This window comes from Rousettus aegyptiacus, unplaced genomic scaffold (assembly GCF_014176215.1).
Source record: "Rousettus aegyptiacus isolate mRouAeg1 unplaced genomic scaffold, mRouAeg1.p scaffold_m13_p_8, whole genome shotgun sequence".
Lineage (NCBI taxonomy): Eukaryota > Metazoa > Chordata > Mammalia > Chiroptera > Pteropodidae > Rousettus > Rousettus aegyptiacus.
The window spans coordinates 60547532-60561294 of NW_023416311.1; the positions used below are offsets into that span (position 1 = coordinate 60547532).

The 13763-nt window shown below is 32.1% G+C and overlaps 1 protein-coding gene across 6 annotated transcripts in view; it reads left to right on the forward strand.

The window, feature by feature from the left end:
- Positions 1 to 13763, forward strand: part of TMEM161B (transmembrane protein 161B) — a 63504-nt gene that overhangs the window by 9417 nt on the left and 40324 nt on the right. For 3 of the 6 annotated variants that reach the window (XM_036225282.1, XM_036225286.1, XM_036225289.1), the window contains exons 1-2: positions 8083 to 8186; positions 13569 to 13606. Coding sequence is in view for 2 of the 6 variants with exons in the window: in XM_016118690.2 (XP_015974176.1) it covers positions 8083 to 8186 (104 nt within the window). In the remaining 4 variants the exon portion in view is untranslated. Of the gene's footprint in view, positions 1 to 8082; positions 8187 to 13568; positions 13607 to 13763 lie in introns of those variants that run through there. The other 3 variants (XM_016118690.2, XM_036225280.1, XM_036225281.1) reach the window with 1 other exon arrangement.

Genomic DNA, 13763 nt, shown 5'->3' on the forward strand with positions numbered 1-13763 from the left:
CTAATATGTCAAAATGGTTTATGAATTATATTTAATTAGAATGCCTCCTTTTCCCATGAAAACGTATCTATTATTTGTTGTTGATAATCCCTTTTGCCCTATCAATTTATGTTGAGGAAAATGCGTTATTTTTAAATTTAATCAAATTATGAATAACAGCTTTATATTATTGTCTCCAGCAGAAATTCTGGAGCTGCTGTTTTGAATACAGTTATGTCAAATTCATGCATTCTACTATGTTCTAGGTCTAATTAAGATGTTTAGGATATACCTAGGCATTTTTTTGAGGGTTTATGATTTTTGACCTTAAAGTACATTGAATGTCTTACTCTTAAGTTAGAAAATAGCAAAAATTTCTGCTTGTATTTTTTACTATAAAGAAATGAAGACTGTATTTTGTGCTGTGAAACCGATGCTGGCAAACCAAACTAAGTCTGTAAACAAATCTAAAGATTTGTGTTTTAAAGTTCCCATTTGCTCATTTTACTTTCTTATATGCATACTTCAATTTGTAGTATTAATTTGAACTATGTGAAATGCCATTTTGTAGGTCAAAATAGTTAAATATTGTATTTCATGTGATTAAATCAATACATCTGTTAAATATCAGTAGATGGCCTTATTCATATTCTTTCGCTTTCCTACCAAAACCTTTTATTATTTTCATTTTATTTTGCAAAGGATTCCCTTTCTTACATTCAGTCCAGTTTACTGTGTCTGTAAGGGCTGGAGTTATGCAATAAACCCAGACAAAGACCAGGATAATCCATGTAATCAACCCTGGGATTCTAGAGGTGGTCTATGGGCAGGAATTCTTTTTTTTTCCTGATTTATGCTACTTTGGCATTTTACGGGAGAATTTTTTTTCCTGGATCAAATCTAGACAGTCCTCAATCCTATTGGAAGTAATCATTTTTAGAGACCCAGCTTGAGTTTCAGTCATCCACATGTATAAATTCATCAAACCTTTCTTAACTTTCTAGAATTCCTCTCAGTTACATTGCCAAAATCTTGACGTTGGTGTGATTATTCTTCAGGGTCTCTCAAACTTTGTCCACTCAGTTTTAAAATTTCATGTACCTCTATGCCTATTTGTACTTCTGTTAAGTAGAACAAGTTCTCATAAAGTTATACTTTAAACTTACACCTTCAACCTCATCTATTTCTGATTCTTAAGTAGTTAAATTTCCACAGTTAACTTATTTTTAGAGTATTCAGTACCCTCCAGTATTGGTTTCTTCCCTTTTGCCTTAAGCATGTACTTTTCCCCCTTATAAAAACATTTTTATATATAAATCATTCTAGTAACCATCACATTTTTTCTTTCATTGCTTAGTTTCTCCAAGGAATAATTATGCCTGGTATTTCCATCATATTTTTACATAATGTAAGTTATATTCTTACCTACTGATACTTTCCTTGCAGTAATAATTACTAATTTTGTACCTAATTCCTTTTTTGTTCTCGAAAAATCTTAATTCTTTTTAGTTTTGCTTTTGTTTTTGAGGCTGTTTTAGCTCGGTCTGTGTATTTCAGTGGATTTCTAATTTAGTTCTTTGCTTACAGTTTGTTTTAGCCATCCACTTTATTTTCCACCATAGTGGCAGAGTTATCCTTCTAAAATATATTTGGTTTGGTTACTTCCAGGCTTAAGATCTTGGACTTATTTCTAAATACTCGCAGAATAGTTAATTGTATGCAACCCATTCTAAAGTCTAGCCACATGGAACCACTTATTATTTTGGATCATGGCATTTACTTTCTTTGTACAGATAGCTATATCTGTCTAAACTCCTATTTCTTTTCTATCTGACAGGTGGATGCTTACTTAACCTTGTAAGACTAATTCAGATGTCACCTCTGAACCAGTCATTCCCAGCTCTGCCATGTAGATTTAATCACTCCTTTTCTTAGAGTGCTCCCGTAACAGTGTTACTGACCTTTTCTGTACCACTTATCACATATTTTTTATAGGTAGTTAACACTTAAAAAGTTTGATAGAATCAGTACCCAATGGAAGAAATGAGTTGTCCTCTCACCTTGAACTTAAGTGTGGATTGGTTCCTAGGCCTAAGGTAAACCAGATTGTAGCCAAATCAATGGTATTTACATATCAAAAGAAAATAATTTTCGGGATTTTTTTTCTAAAGAAAGAGTGTATCGATTGGAAAGTGTTTTATCAGTTGAAAGTCTAGAAAAAACAGTTTAAATAGCCAGAATTGAATATATTTATCCAGAACTATTTAGGGTCAAGAGTATTTTACACTCTAGAAGGCTATTCTGCATATTTCTTCAGACTTCAACACTGCCTAAATGTAATACCTCTCAATGGTGCCTTTTATTCTAAACCATTACTCACCAAGCAGCCTGCTTATAATTTGACTTCCACTGTATCATTAAGACAGTAATTGAATGGAACACTTTGTGAACTTGAACATGTTTAAGATCCACTTGGTAGTTTATGTTTTACTGTAAATTAATTGATAAAATGTCTCATGTAGATTGAGTATATCAGCAAAACATGTTTTCTGTATGTGCTGAGGATGCAGCCAAGAGCTTGTCTTTGAGAGGCCTCTCTGAGGCTTATTAGGTTGTTTGAGTTTCCTGCAGTCTACCACTGTCCTGTCAGCGACTCTAGAGTTATGCCAATCACCCAAACTAAAATATCCTGAAATAAAATTTGAGACATTCCTCAGTTTTATTCCACAGCTACACTCAAAGTTTGATAGATTTTCTTCTGATGTACTTTTATCTTTGTTTTTTCCTTCCTGGTTTCAACTGTTTCTGTCTTTATCTTAGGTTTTTTCTTCAGTGGATCACCATATTGCTATTTGATTTTCCTTATATGTTACTTGCATTTTTTCATCCTCTTACCCCTGCTGTTTAAGACATATCAGCACAATCTGTCCTTCTGTTTTTATCTCAAAAATCTAAAATTCTGTCTTCATCTAATTTCTTTACCATATAAAAAAGTCTTTTTTGGTTGAGGTAGGCTTTTTGATGTCCCATGGTTACTCTATGTTCACATTTGTCATTTAGCTTGGACTTCCCTTTTACTTTTCATCTGTGTGATTTCAGTTTCTACCTTAGGTCTCATGTATGTTATAAAACTTTCATATCTAATTTTTTGAATTTCTGTAACCCTTTGTTCATGGTACTGTGAAATTTTGTGCTGCAATATTGTCTTAATATATTTGTTGTTACCTAACATAATCTTGGATTATCATATTCTGTTAAGATAGATTCTTTTGCAGTAATGCCATTCATTCATTTATTCATTCATTTATTCTTCAGCAAATAAAAAGTGCCTTACAATGTGCCTTGACCTGTTCTGGATGTCGTTGTGTTAAAAATTTGTGATATAACAGTCAGTGAAACTCTAAAATTTTTTGTCAAGTTCCTGATAACCAGAAAGATATGGAATGCATGATAGGCAGACAGCCTGTATTTGTTAATTAAATTTTTATTTGCTTTTCTTATTTATAAATATAATTTCTGTTGTGACGTAATTTGGATTTACAGTGATTGTTAACATTGTTGGACTGAGACCCTAACTCATTTGTCACATAATATATAGCAATGTATAGCTCTTATCATCAAAGTAAAATAGACTGCATCCCCACTTCCTACAGTACTGGTCCTACCTTTAGTACAGGTCCTCCTCATACCTGGGCAATTCCCTTGGTGTCTATCCCTCATCCATTCATTACACAATATCCAGAGAGATTCTTCTTAAATACTAATCTGATCATATCACTTTTTATAGGTCTTGTATTACCTTCAGGTTAGATTGTAAACCCATTAATTTTGCCCTTTAGTATCTGGTTCAAAACTGCTATCATCCCCTTTGAAGCAGATGTCATTGAGAGCTAGTTTAATGAAACAAGGCTAAACTCCATGTCCACTGAAGACAGTATTCCAAATTAGAATTTTAAAATTGCAGCCTGTTTGTATTTAAGTTTTGGGAATTTTGTCTTCAATATTGACAAGCAAGATAAAATATTATTGTTCGATATATTTATTTGTCGGAGAATTGTTTAATTTTTCTTAATAAGAATTTTTTTTAAACTACCTAGAAATGAGTACTGACAAAAATTGAAATGGTCATTCTTCTAGAGACTAAAGGTGAATAACTTTTTCTTCTCTTCATGGCCTTTGGTTAATAGATAGATGTAGGAAAGGTTGAAGTCTAAGTTCCCCTAGCATTTCACCCTTCTTGGATCCTTATGAGCTATTCCATAAATGACTTTCTGCAGTTCCATTTATGAAGAATATCAAGATCTAGTGGCAATAAGTCCAAAATGAAACCATCTCTTTGGTCAATAAAAATAAAAGCGTTAATAAAACCATTAAGGCTACTTGAATTGATGGTCGATATGGTTGTGTGAGTGAGACCTCAGCCAGGATGGACTTTGTAGCTTCACTGCATCTCTGACTAGTTTAACAGTTCTCTTTCATAAAATTTATGTTTGTTTATGGTTATATTTATTTAAGCATTCTCTTTTAATTAAAAATAATGAAAAATATTTAGAAAATTCGACTTAAACATTTCAAAAGTCCTGTTTCTGTGTAAACTTTGTCATACATAGATGTTAAATTGGGCAGTGAAGGTAGATTATTAATATAGTTTGTTGTTAAATTTCAAATAGTCGTGTCTCTGTTAATAATATTGTATTTTAAAATGTTAATGTCTTGCATGTTCACTGTAACTGTCAGTTGCATAGTAATGTCTCAAAAGTTGATCTAAGTTTAGTATTGATGTATTAAACTGATAATATGATTGCCAATTTGAAAATATATTCCAAAGAGTCTTTACTATATCAGTATGAAAAGGAATAACTTTGGTGAAATATTTTCTACATAATTTAAAAATTACCTCTCTAAAAGATTAGGTAGATTCCTGGATTGGGAGAAAAGTGACATTTTCTTTCAATAGCACATATGTAGATAGTTCCCTACCAGAAGATACATTCTAGAAAAAGATTTATTGGCTTCTATTAGAAAAATGAAGGCTTCTGTTATATAATAATATATTTAACACAGTACATAGATGAGATTTTGAGAAAGTATTTCATCTTTATTTAAAAAGATAAAAATGGCATAGTAAAGGAATGGAATGAGGTTATACTTCTGTATTGAACATTTTTTATTCAAACATTAGCTACAACACTGATAATTTGCCAGCTATGCTATAGTGTTTGCCTTTCTCAGCATTGGTCTTTTTAATTCTTCCTCTGCCTCCATTTTTGAATTCTGCAACAATATCTTTATAACCTTTTCTCTTCTGAATACCAGAGATACCACTGTAATTTAAACCCTTCTCGGTTCTGGTTTGGATTATTGCAGAAACCTAGTTGATATTCCTAATTCTAGTCAATACAATTTACTGGTTTTTGTTTTGCTTTCATGTGGTTTACATCTTTAGTAGTGGGTCTGCCAGCACTATCTCATTAGACATTGATTTGGGATAAGAGGGGAAGATTTGGCAGGATGCCTCTCTTAGTTTCTCACATTTCATCATATATATCTTCCAGATTAGTCTTCATGAAACACCATTTAATGCCTGTAGCATTTATTAGATGGGACTAGGATATGATTTCTGCTATTATAGTTTACACTCTAATAAATTATTATATATGTTTGTGAGAGATTTTACTAGATGACCTTGATTCTGTGATACTATCACTTCTTTCAAGGCTAGATTGAGATTCACTTGGTCTACAGAACTTTCCCTGACTAAAAAATTATCTTTTGCTTTTTAGTCTGTAATCTCAAATAGACCAACCTTCTGACATACTTGCTAATACATTTCTTGGCCTTGTTCTGCCTGAAAGAGTTCTTTGTAATGGCATTCATTGTATGGAGATTGCAGAACTTCTATCACAAACTACACAGAAAATGGGATAGTAAATTCAAGTAATAGGAAATGTGAAAGAAAAAAGGTAAAGGTAACCTTTGATGTTAGGTGACTATAAAAGTGTCTAAGCCTTAACCCAATTGGTAGAATTTAGGGTATTAAAATATCCGCAGTAAAACCACAGTTAAGATAGATTTCAAACACTTTTGAATAACAGTCCTGTTTAAGAGACGCTTTTTACTTTTTTTTTTTTGACAACTGTCTGTACATGCTTATTTCTCTTTTTTAATTAGGCATTTGGCTTTTGGCTAATTGATTTGTGAGAACTCTATATATAATATAAATAAAATGTCTCTTTATGATGTGAGTTACAAATACTTTTTCCTAGTTGGTTTTTTGACATTGTATTGTTTTCCTTTGTAGAACTCTGATTTTTTTTTTAAAGTAATAAACTTTATTTTTTTAGAGCAGTTTTAGACTCATGGCAAAATAAATTGGAAAGTAAAAGGAGTTTCTTGTAAAACCCTGTCCTCATGTGGGCAAAGCTTCCCCCACTATGGACATCCCACACCACAGTAGTACATGTATTACAATGATAAACAACAAATCTAACAATTTGTTAAAATCAGTGAATTTGATTTTTTTCAATTTACTTTTTTAGTCTTTTTTTCTCATAGGCTGATATTTTTTGAGAAGCCTTCATTCTTGATATTGAAAACAAATGTTATCCTATAATAATAGTGATAACAATGACAATAACAACAAATAGTATTAACTCATTGACTTCTTACTCTATACCAGCACAATTTCTTAGCCATACCTTGATTAGGTAGGTTAAATTATTAGCTTCCTTTTATAGAAGAGAAAATAGAGGTACAGAATGTTTAAATTACCTTTTAAAGTTGCACAGCAAGTAGATGGTAGATTATATTCCAAGTAGTTTGGTTAGAATCCATGTTTTTAAACCATATGCTATAGTGCTTCTTTTTAAACATTTTATATTTTTTATGTACTTGTTTGGTATAGGAAGTTTGAGGTAGAAATTCAACCTTATTTTTGGACTGCTTGGATAGAGGGGGAGCCACCAAAAAGGAATATAAAGAATCCATCATCATAGTGGGAATATAGCAATGGATGTGGTAGACCTTGTGGGAGACTGCTGAGATTTAAGATAAGGAAATACAATTTGGAAAGATGAAGTTATTTTGCTGGTAGGTATTTCAATGGAATGGGCTGAAGCAGAAGTCAGATGGGAACTGTGTTGAGGATATGAGAAAATAGAAGCAATGAGAACAAGTCTTTTGAAAAATGGCTGTTAGTATGAGGAGGGAGGAGAGCTGTAGGGTAAGGAATAATTATTGTTATTTTTTTAGAAAGATGAAAGAGACTTATAGATGTTACGATGCTGATTGGAAGGATTCAATTAGAGAAGAAATTAAAGAAGATATAGGAAGAAAGCTTTTCTTTTGTGGAGGTTCCTGAAAATCAAAGAGGGGAGGAACTCTAAAGCACAAATTTAGAGATTTGCTTTGTATAGAAATGCCGTATTTCTAGAGGATATGGAAAAAGACTAGTGTAGATACAAGGGATTGTGAGCTCGTTGGTCGCAAGTGATAGTTCCCCATTGATGGTGCATATTTTCTCTGTAAAGGGTGTCATCTACTGAGTGGAGAGTTTGAGGGAGAAGAGAGGAGGAGGTTTGAATTTTAGCTGTTATGGAAAACAAGGGAGGGATTGATGAGAAAAAAACTAAGGGGATTTTTGAACATTGTTGAAGGCCCACGCATTGGAAGTTGGTGATAACAGCATGAATTAAAATTTCTTTTCTAGTGACTTTCAGGCCATTACAGTTCTGCCATCACACTTAATATAATTAATACTCTTTAATCATTTACTACCACCCTAGAATTTAAAAAATAGGCATACTGCTTGTAAAACTTGCCAAGTTAGTGTTGAATAGAGTGAATTTGGAGATGGGTGAAAAAAAATCACTACTTTCACTTTATTATGATACTCTTAAATGAAGGAAGGCGTTTCTTGGGAGTAGATTTTGAATGTGTATGCTATTCATTTAACTTGTTCACATGGATGTTCCCCTTGGGTAACTTATAGAAGGGATGTAAGATGAGATTGCATGTTTTAAGTTTAACCTATGTGGTCTGAAATGCCTAAATTCATTCCTTGTTAAACTTGTTGGTTTTTTTTTTTTTTTTTTTTTTACACAGGGTGTGATAGGTATACAGTTGGTCGTTACAATGGTGATGGCCAGTGTCATGCAGAAAATTATACCTCACTATTCTCTTGCTCGATGGCTACTCTGTAATGGCAGGTAAGTCAAGGATAGTCTGATTGTGACTGGCACTTTCAAATCTGTTTAGTTTGCCAGGCTCGTTAATTTCATAGACAGTTAAGTACTAATTCCTGTTTTCTAAAAATATGACAGAAGAATGCAGTAAGAAATATCTAGCTTCCTTATTATTCTTTTTTATCTATTGAGCACAAAGATAATAGGGCCATGCCCAAGAATTCTCTACAGCCCCCTTCTCTGTCCTCTTCTGTCCATGGCTGCTGAAAATAGCACATAATGTTTCAATTACCTTTTTAAAAAGTTGGGCAAAAAGGGGATGAGATTATAAATTATAAATTAAATTGCCTAACTATTTTCACCATAGTTGGAAAAAATGACTCAAAGGGTATGTACTATTATTGGTGACTTGGTTTAGAGTTTATTATGAGTTAAAGCTTCTTTGTTTTAATGCAAAGAATTTTAAACTTTTGTAAGTAGGGGGTAAAGTTATTTTGTAGGATTTTAATTTTGTCTACTACACTATAGCTTACTACTATCACAACCCCTTCATAAGGAGGTAAGTTATCTTGCTGAAATTTGTAAAAAAAAGTAAAAAAAATATAGGAAACATAGACAAAAGCAGGAAAAATCTGCACACAGAAATACATGCCAAAATCCTGTGTAATTATAAAAGGTAAGTTATAGATTTGGTACCATGACTATAGTTTTACTCCAATTATTCATCTTCAATAAATAATAAAATTCTGTTATTGATTTGTATGACTCCTTTTGTTTATATTTTTTGAAATTAGAAAACAATTGATAGCTCTTATCTTTCTAGTGATTTCATATACTGCAATAATAAACTTTTAGTTAAGGGCCATTCTATCCACAAAGCTTAAATTTCCTCCATAAAACTTATTTTCTAGTTTTAAATATTTATATTCTTCCTCTGTATGCTTTATATTTTTTCCATGTCAGTGTTTAAATATAGAAATATATTATTTAGGCTGCTTAAAATTTTTTTCTGAACATTGATAATTGTGTGAGAAAACAGCTGTTTGAAAATGTATATTTTATTAGCAAAATAATGACTAAAGTTATAGTAAAGTTGAAAGCCTCTATTAGAGCTATTTATAAGTGAAAAATCAATTATCTATAACTAGTTTTTAACCATATAGGGTCATGTCATATATAAACTTATTTTACATTTTTTGCAAAAATCCTTTCCAAAGGGTAAACATCAGCTGGGCAAATTGTCAGTAATTCTAAATAGATGGAATCTGAATTAATGAACTAGATAAAATACACTAAAGGAGCTTATTTTTTCTGAGAATTGTACATTTGTATACTCTGTTTACAAGGAGTTTCCAGTGTGACTTCTAGATCTCTTTTGACTTGTAAAGATTTTGACAGTCTTATCCCATTTGTCTATCTATAGACAGTTTCCATTTTCTTAACATAACTTGCTTTCCATTTGTTGCTATAAAACATTCACAGGTAAAAACTAAAACTTCAGAGATTAAAAACCTGATTCTCTTTTTATCAATATTCAAGTAATGTATTTAAAAATTTCACTTTTTTGATAAATATGTTTCATAAATATACATACAACTAATTTGAGGGGGAGTCCAACCTTTAAAAATAAACATGAAATTGATATTTTTTGATATTCTTGATTTGCTTTTGTAAGAAGATTAAACTTAGTTTTAATGCTCTCTTGAATTCCAAATCAGGATCAAAGGGTACTAACTATTTTCTAGTAATAGTTACTCTACTGCTGTAGTTATATTTCCTCCCCCATTTTGTTTTGTTTTGTTTTGTTTTTAAGATTATCTACCTTTCTTTAATATTAATCCTGAAATTTTTAGATCATGAAGCTAAATTCCTAACTCCATTGAATATGATCATTGATTTTACCCTTTAGGGATAATTATTATTTTACCAGCCATTTTGTGATATGAAATGAAACTGTTTTAATATTGAGAAAACCTAAAAAAAAACTATATAAATTGCTCATGTAAGCATTTATCGATCAGAAATGACAGTTTGCATTTTAAACCGTAATGATGCTGCTGAGATGAAGAAAAAAATCTGAAGGCATTCTTTCATCTGTAAAATGCTTAAAGGAATATAAGATTTGGGGCTCATGAGGACTTTTTAAATTAATAGTGTAAGCTGGCCTGAAAGTGATCTTATTGAATAGAACTATTCAAGTGAATAGGTGTGTAGATCCCATGATAGGTTAATAATCATGACTCTGGGAGAAGAAACTTTTTTTTAGTTTCTGTATTATTGTCTTAATATTTATTCCACTAGTATATTTCAAATTGTAAATAAATATTAATATTTTTTTAAAAAAGCTATGGTTTCTCTTTTGGTATCATATAAATTAATTTCTGTCTATAGTTCTCATCAACCTCTCTGTCTCTTTTGGGAATAGAGGGTTTGAAGTGATAACTAATTCTGTTATGTTGACATAGAGTAAGCCTGGCATTTTTCTGAAGAGGTAAATACCTTGAAAGAATAAGCAGTTTTTGCTTATAAATTAGCAGCCTGGTGATTTTTCATTATAAAAAAGTTGTCGCATTTTCTGGCCCTCGTTAAATAACATTTATATACTGCCATTGCTATTGCAGCTCTAATTTTTTTTTTTTTACTGTATATCCTTTAGCCTGGTTTAATGTTACCTTTACAATGTTATAAAACTTCATCCTGATAAGATTTTTATTTCTGCTATCGCATTTGGATCTGTATACTCTGAGCTCTAAGTAGGAGAGGAGATGTGTTGGGCTATGTTATGATAGAAATCTCAGTGTCTGGCTTTAATAAAAGTTCTCATTAAGTTTCTTCAGACTGGATTAAGGGCCAAATGGGGGAATCAGAGGGATTGGGCAGCTCTGCTAGATCCTTCACAAAATGGTGTTTCAAGGATTCAGCTATCCTTCAAGTGGTGACTTAAGGATTCTAGGTTTCTTTAGCCTAGTGCCTCCTCTGTACCTTCTTCTACTTGGAATTCTCTGTGAGATGCTGTGCCACTTGGCTAGTAAACAGAGGGAGGGGGGTGGGCTGCAGATCTATCAGGAGATTCTAGGCGCCAAGCCTGGAAGCAAATGTATCATTTCTACCTACATAAAGACTAGTGCCCTGTGACTAGTTCAGGCTACCGTGCAAGGGAGGCTGGGAAATGTAGTTTCATTTTACCTAGAAAGTAAAAGCAGGATTGATGAGTGTCTAAGTGTTATTGTCTCTATTTTTACAAATGAGAGAACAAATTGTAACTTTAGTCATGTTCACATACTGAAAAATGAAACAGATCTAGGCCTCTTACCCTGGAAGTCTGGTTCATGGTCTAGTTATTTGATTTTTGAATGCTCATCTACTCCAGACCATGTCCTGAAACTGACATACTTGAACAGAGTTTTGAATTTGGTGGAGGCAAACTTTTTTACAACCACTCTAACTTTTTGGCAGTTTCCAGAGTGATTTATTTAAGATTTTCTTTTCTCTACCTTTTTGTCCCCTCTAGCTATACTTACTAGTCTTTTAGGAGATGCCCTTCAGTATATGGTTTCTTTTTACTTACTGTTTTTTGTGGCTTCTCTATTACTAATAGCCACTTTTTATTCTAAATTAAAGTAAAAGGCACATCAACATTGATTTTGATTATCAGAAGCATGCTAAGTATGAAGTAGAGTTTTAAGAAATACCATCTACTGTTCAAATTATAACTCTCGCCTCACCATTCGAGATTAAATTTATTCTGCATTACAAGTTATATTTTGTATTTCATTCTCCCAGTTCTTTTAATAGAAAAATATTTGTTTTCTAGAAAATATTACTAGTTATCCTTTTTCTTACATGCCTTTTTATCAGATTTTGTTGAAGGAGAATTCTTGCTTTAGTAAGAGCTTAAGTAGCAAGAACTCATCTGTCCATAACTGGTGAGCTCAGCTGTGAAGTGTCTAGTTCTCTTGGGTTGCCCTATTTCTTCTTCCATCCCCTAAAGAGAAGAAAAGTGGGAAGTTGGTGTTTCTGTACCTTTTGTGTTTGTACTGCTTTCCCTAACATAAGAAACACTTGTTTCAACAGTTGCTCAGATCGCCTAAAGTTAGTTCTTTATCATGTCCAGCATATCACCGATTTGCAGCCAAAGTATTCTCTACTTTCTATTGTAATTAAAGTTCCTTTTTGTTTTGAAGTTTGCTTGGCCCCTCTTTTCATGGAGAGGTAAGTGATAGGTTACATTCTTTGTACATTTGAATAGTGGGGTTTGCATGAGAAGTAGGATTTTGCTTTTTCTCTGTAATAGCTTTCTTGCTGAACCTGCTTTCTATTTTCCTGATTGTTCAGCTCAAACCTTACCCATTTTTCTCTACCTCTTGCCTCCCTAGACTCTCACCTTGGTCTGCTAATTCCCTTCATATGTCCCTCATTGAAAATATGTTATGGTCAGATTTATTCTGATTTTGCCTCATCTAATATTGGGTACAGAGGGTGTAACAGCACCTTCATATTCAATTGTTCTAATTCTTTTTGCCTGTTCTCATTTGCATGTTGCCTGTTTCATGAATCTGCAAGTTTCTTTTAGTGAGAAAACCATACTATTCAAATGCACAGCAGATGGGACCTATGACCTAAGGGAAAGATTTAAACCTTCAGCTACTACCCTTATGGAATGCCTGAGTCCTCGCTCTGCTTGCATTAGCTGTTTTAACTTTTAGTTTCAGAATGTCATGACATTCTATTAAAATTTTCAGTAATTAACAGAAGACAGTATATGTATAACAGACGGCATTTTAGCTACTTGTACTGAAAGGTTTTCAAGTTTTAAGTGGTATTTGTTTTCTATTAAGTTTTTTTCTTTTTGTCAAAATTATAGAGATTTAGAATGATGACTAAAGCTGTCTTTAGTGACCTATGCTTTATATTCTGAAATAGAGTTTTATATTATTGTTTATGTTTTAAAGCTTTTTAGCTTGCTCTCAGTACTGAGTTTTTCTATATTTGTTCATATTCAAATTTCCATTTTAAACTTCCGAAATGTTTTCTTCTGACAACTTTTAAAGTGATTTGCTTTAAATGAAACTGCTGCTTAAATTTTTTAAAAGTTTGGGTCAGTATATTCTATATTTTCTGATACATAGTTTTTTCAGTGTTATTATATTAGAGGTTTATACAAGAAAGTCATTGAAAAATTAGTTCAGTTATTTCGTGGTGTATAACACCAGGTTGGCTTTATTACCTGAGATACTGCTGTCAATCTTAAGTGAAAAAAGACCACAAAATAACCAAGGTAAATGTCATAAAATACACTAAATCAATACACTTAAATGTAAGAGGTTCAGTTTTTTAGTGTCATCCTGTTAATACTTACTCTTTATTTTTTTTCTATTACAAAAACAATATATGTCTGTGATGTAGAAAACCATGGCAAATTGAGAAAAAGGAAAAAAAAAGAGGTAATGGACTGTATTCTCATCAGTGAAAGATAATCACTGTGTAAATTTCATTGTATTTCTTTCTAATCTTTTCTATTCATATTTTTCCCTCATAGTTGTGATTATATCGTATGTGCAATTTTATATTATGTTCCTTTTGCTTAAACACATTAACATA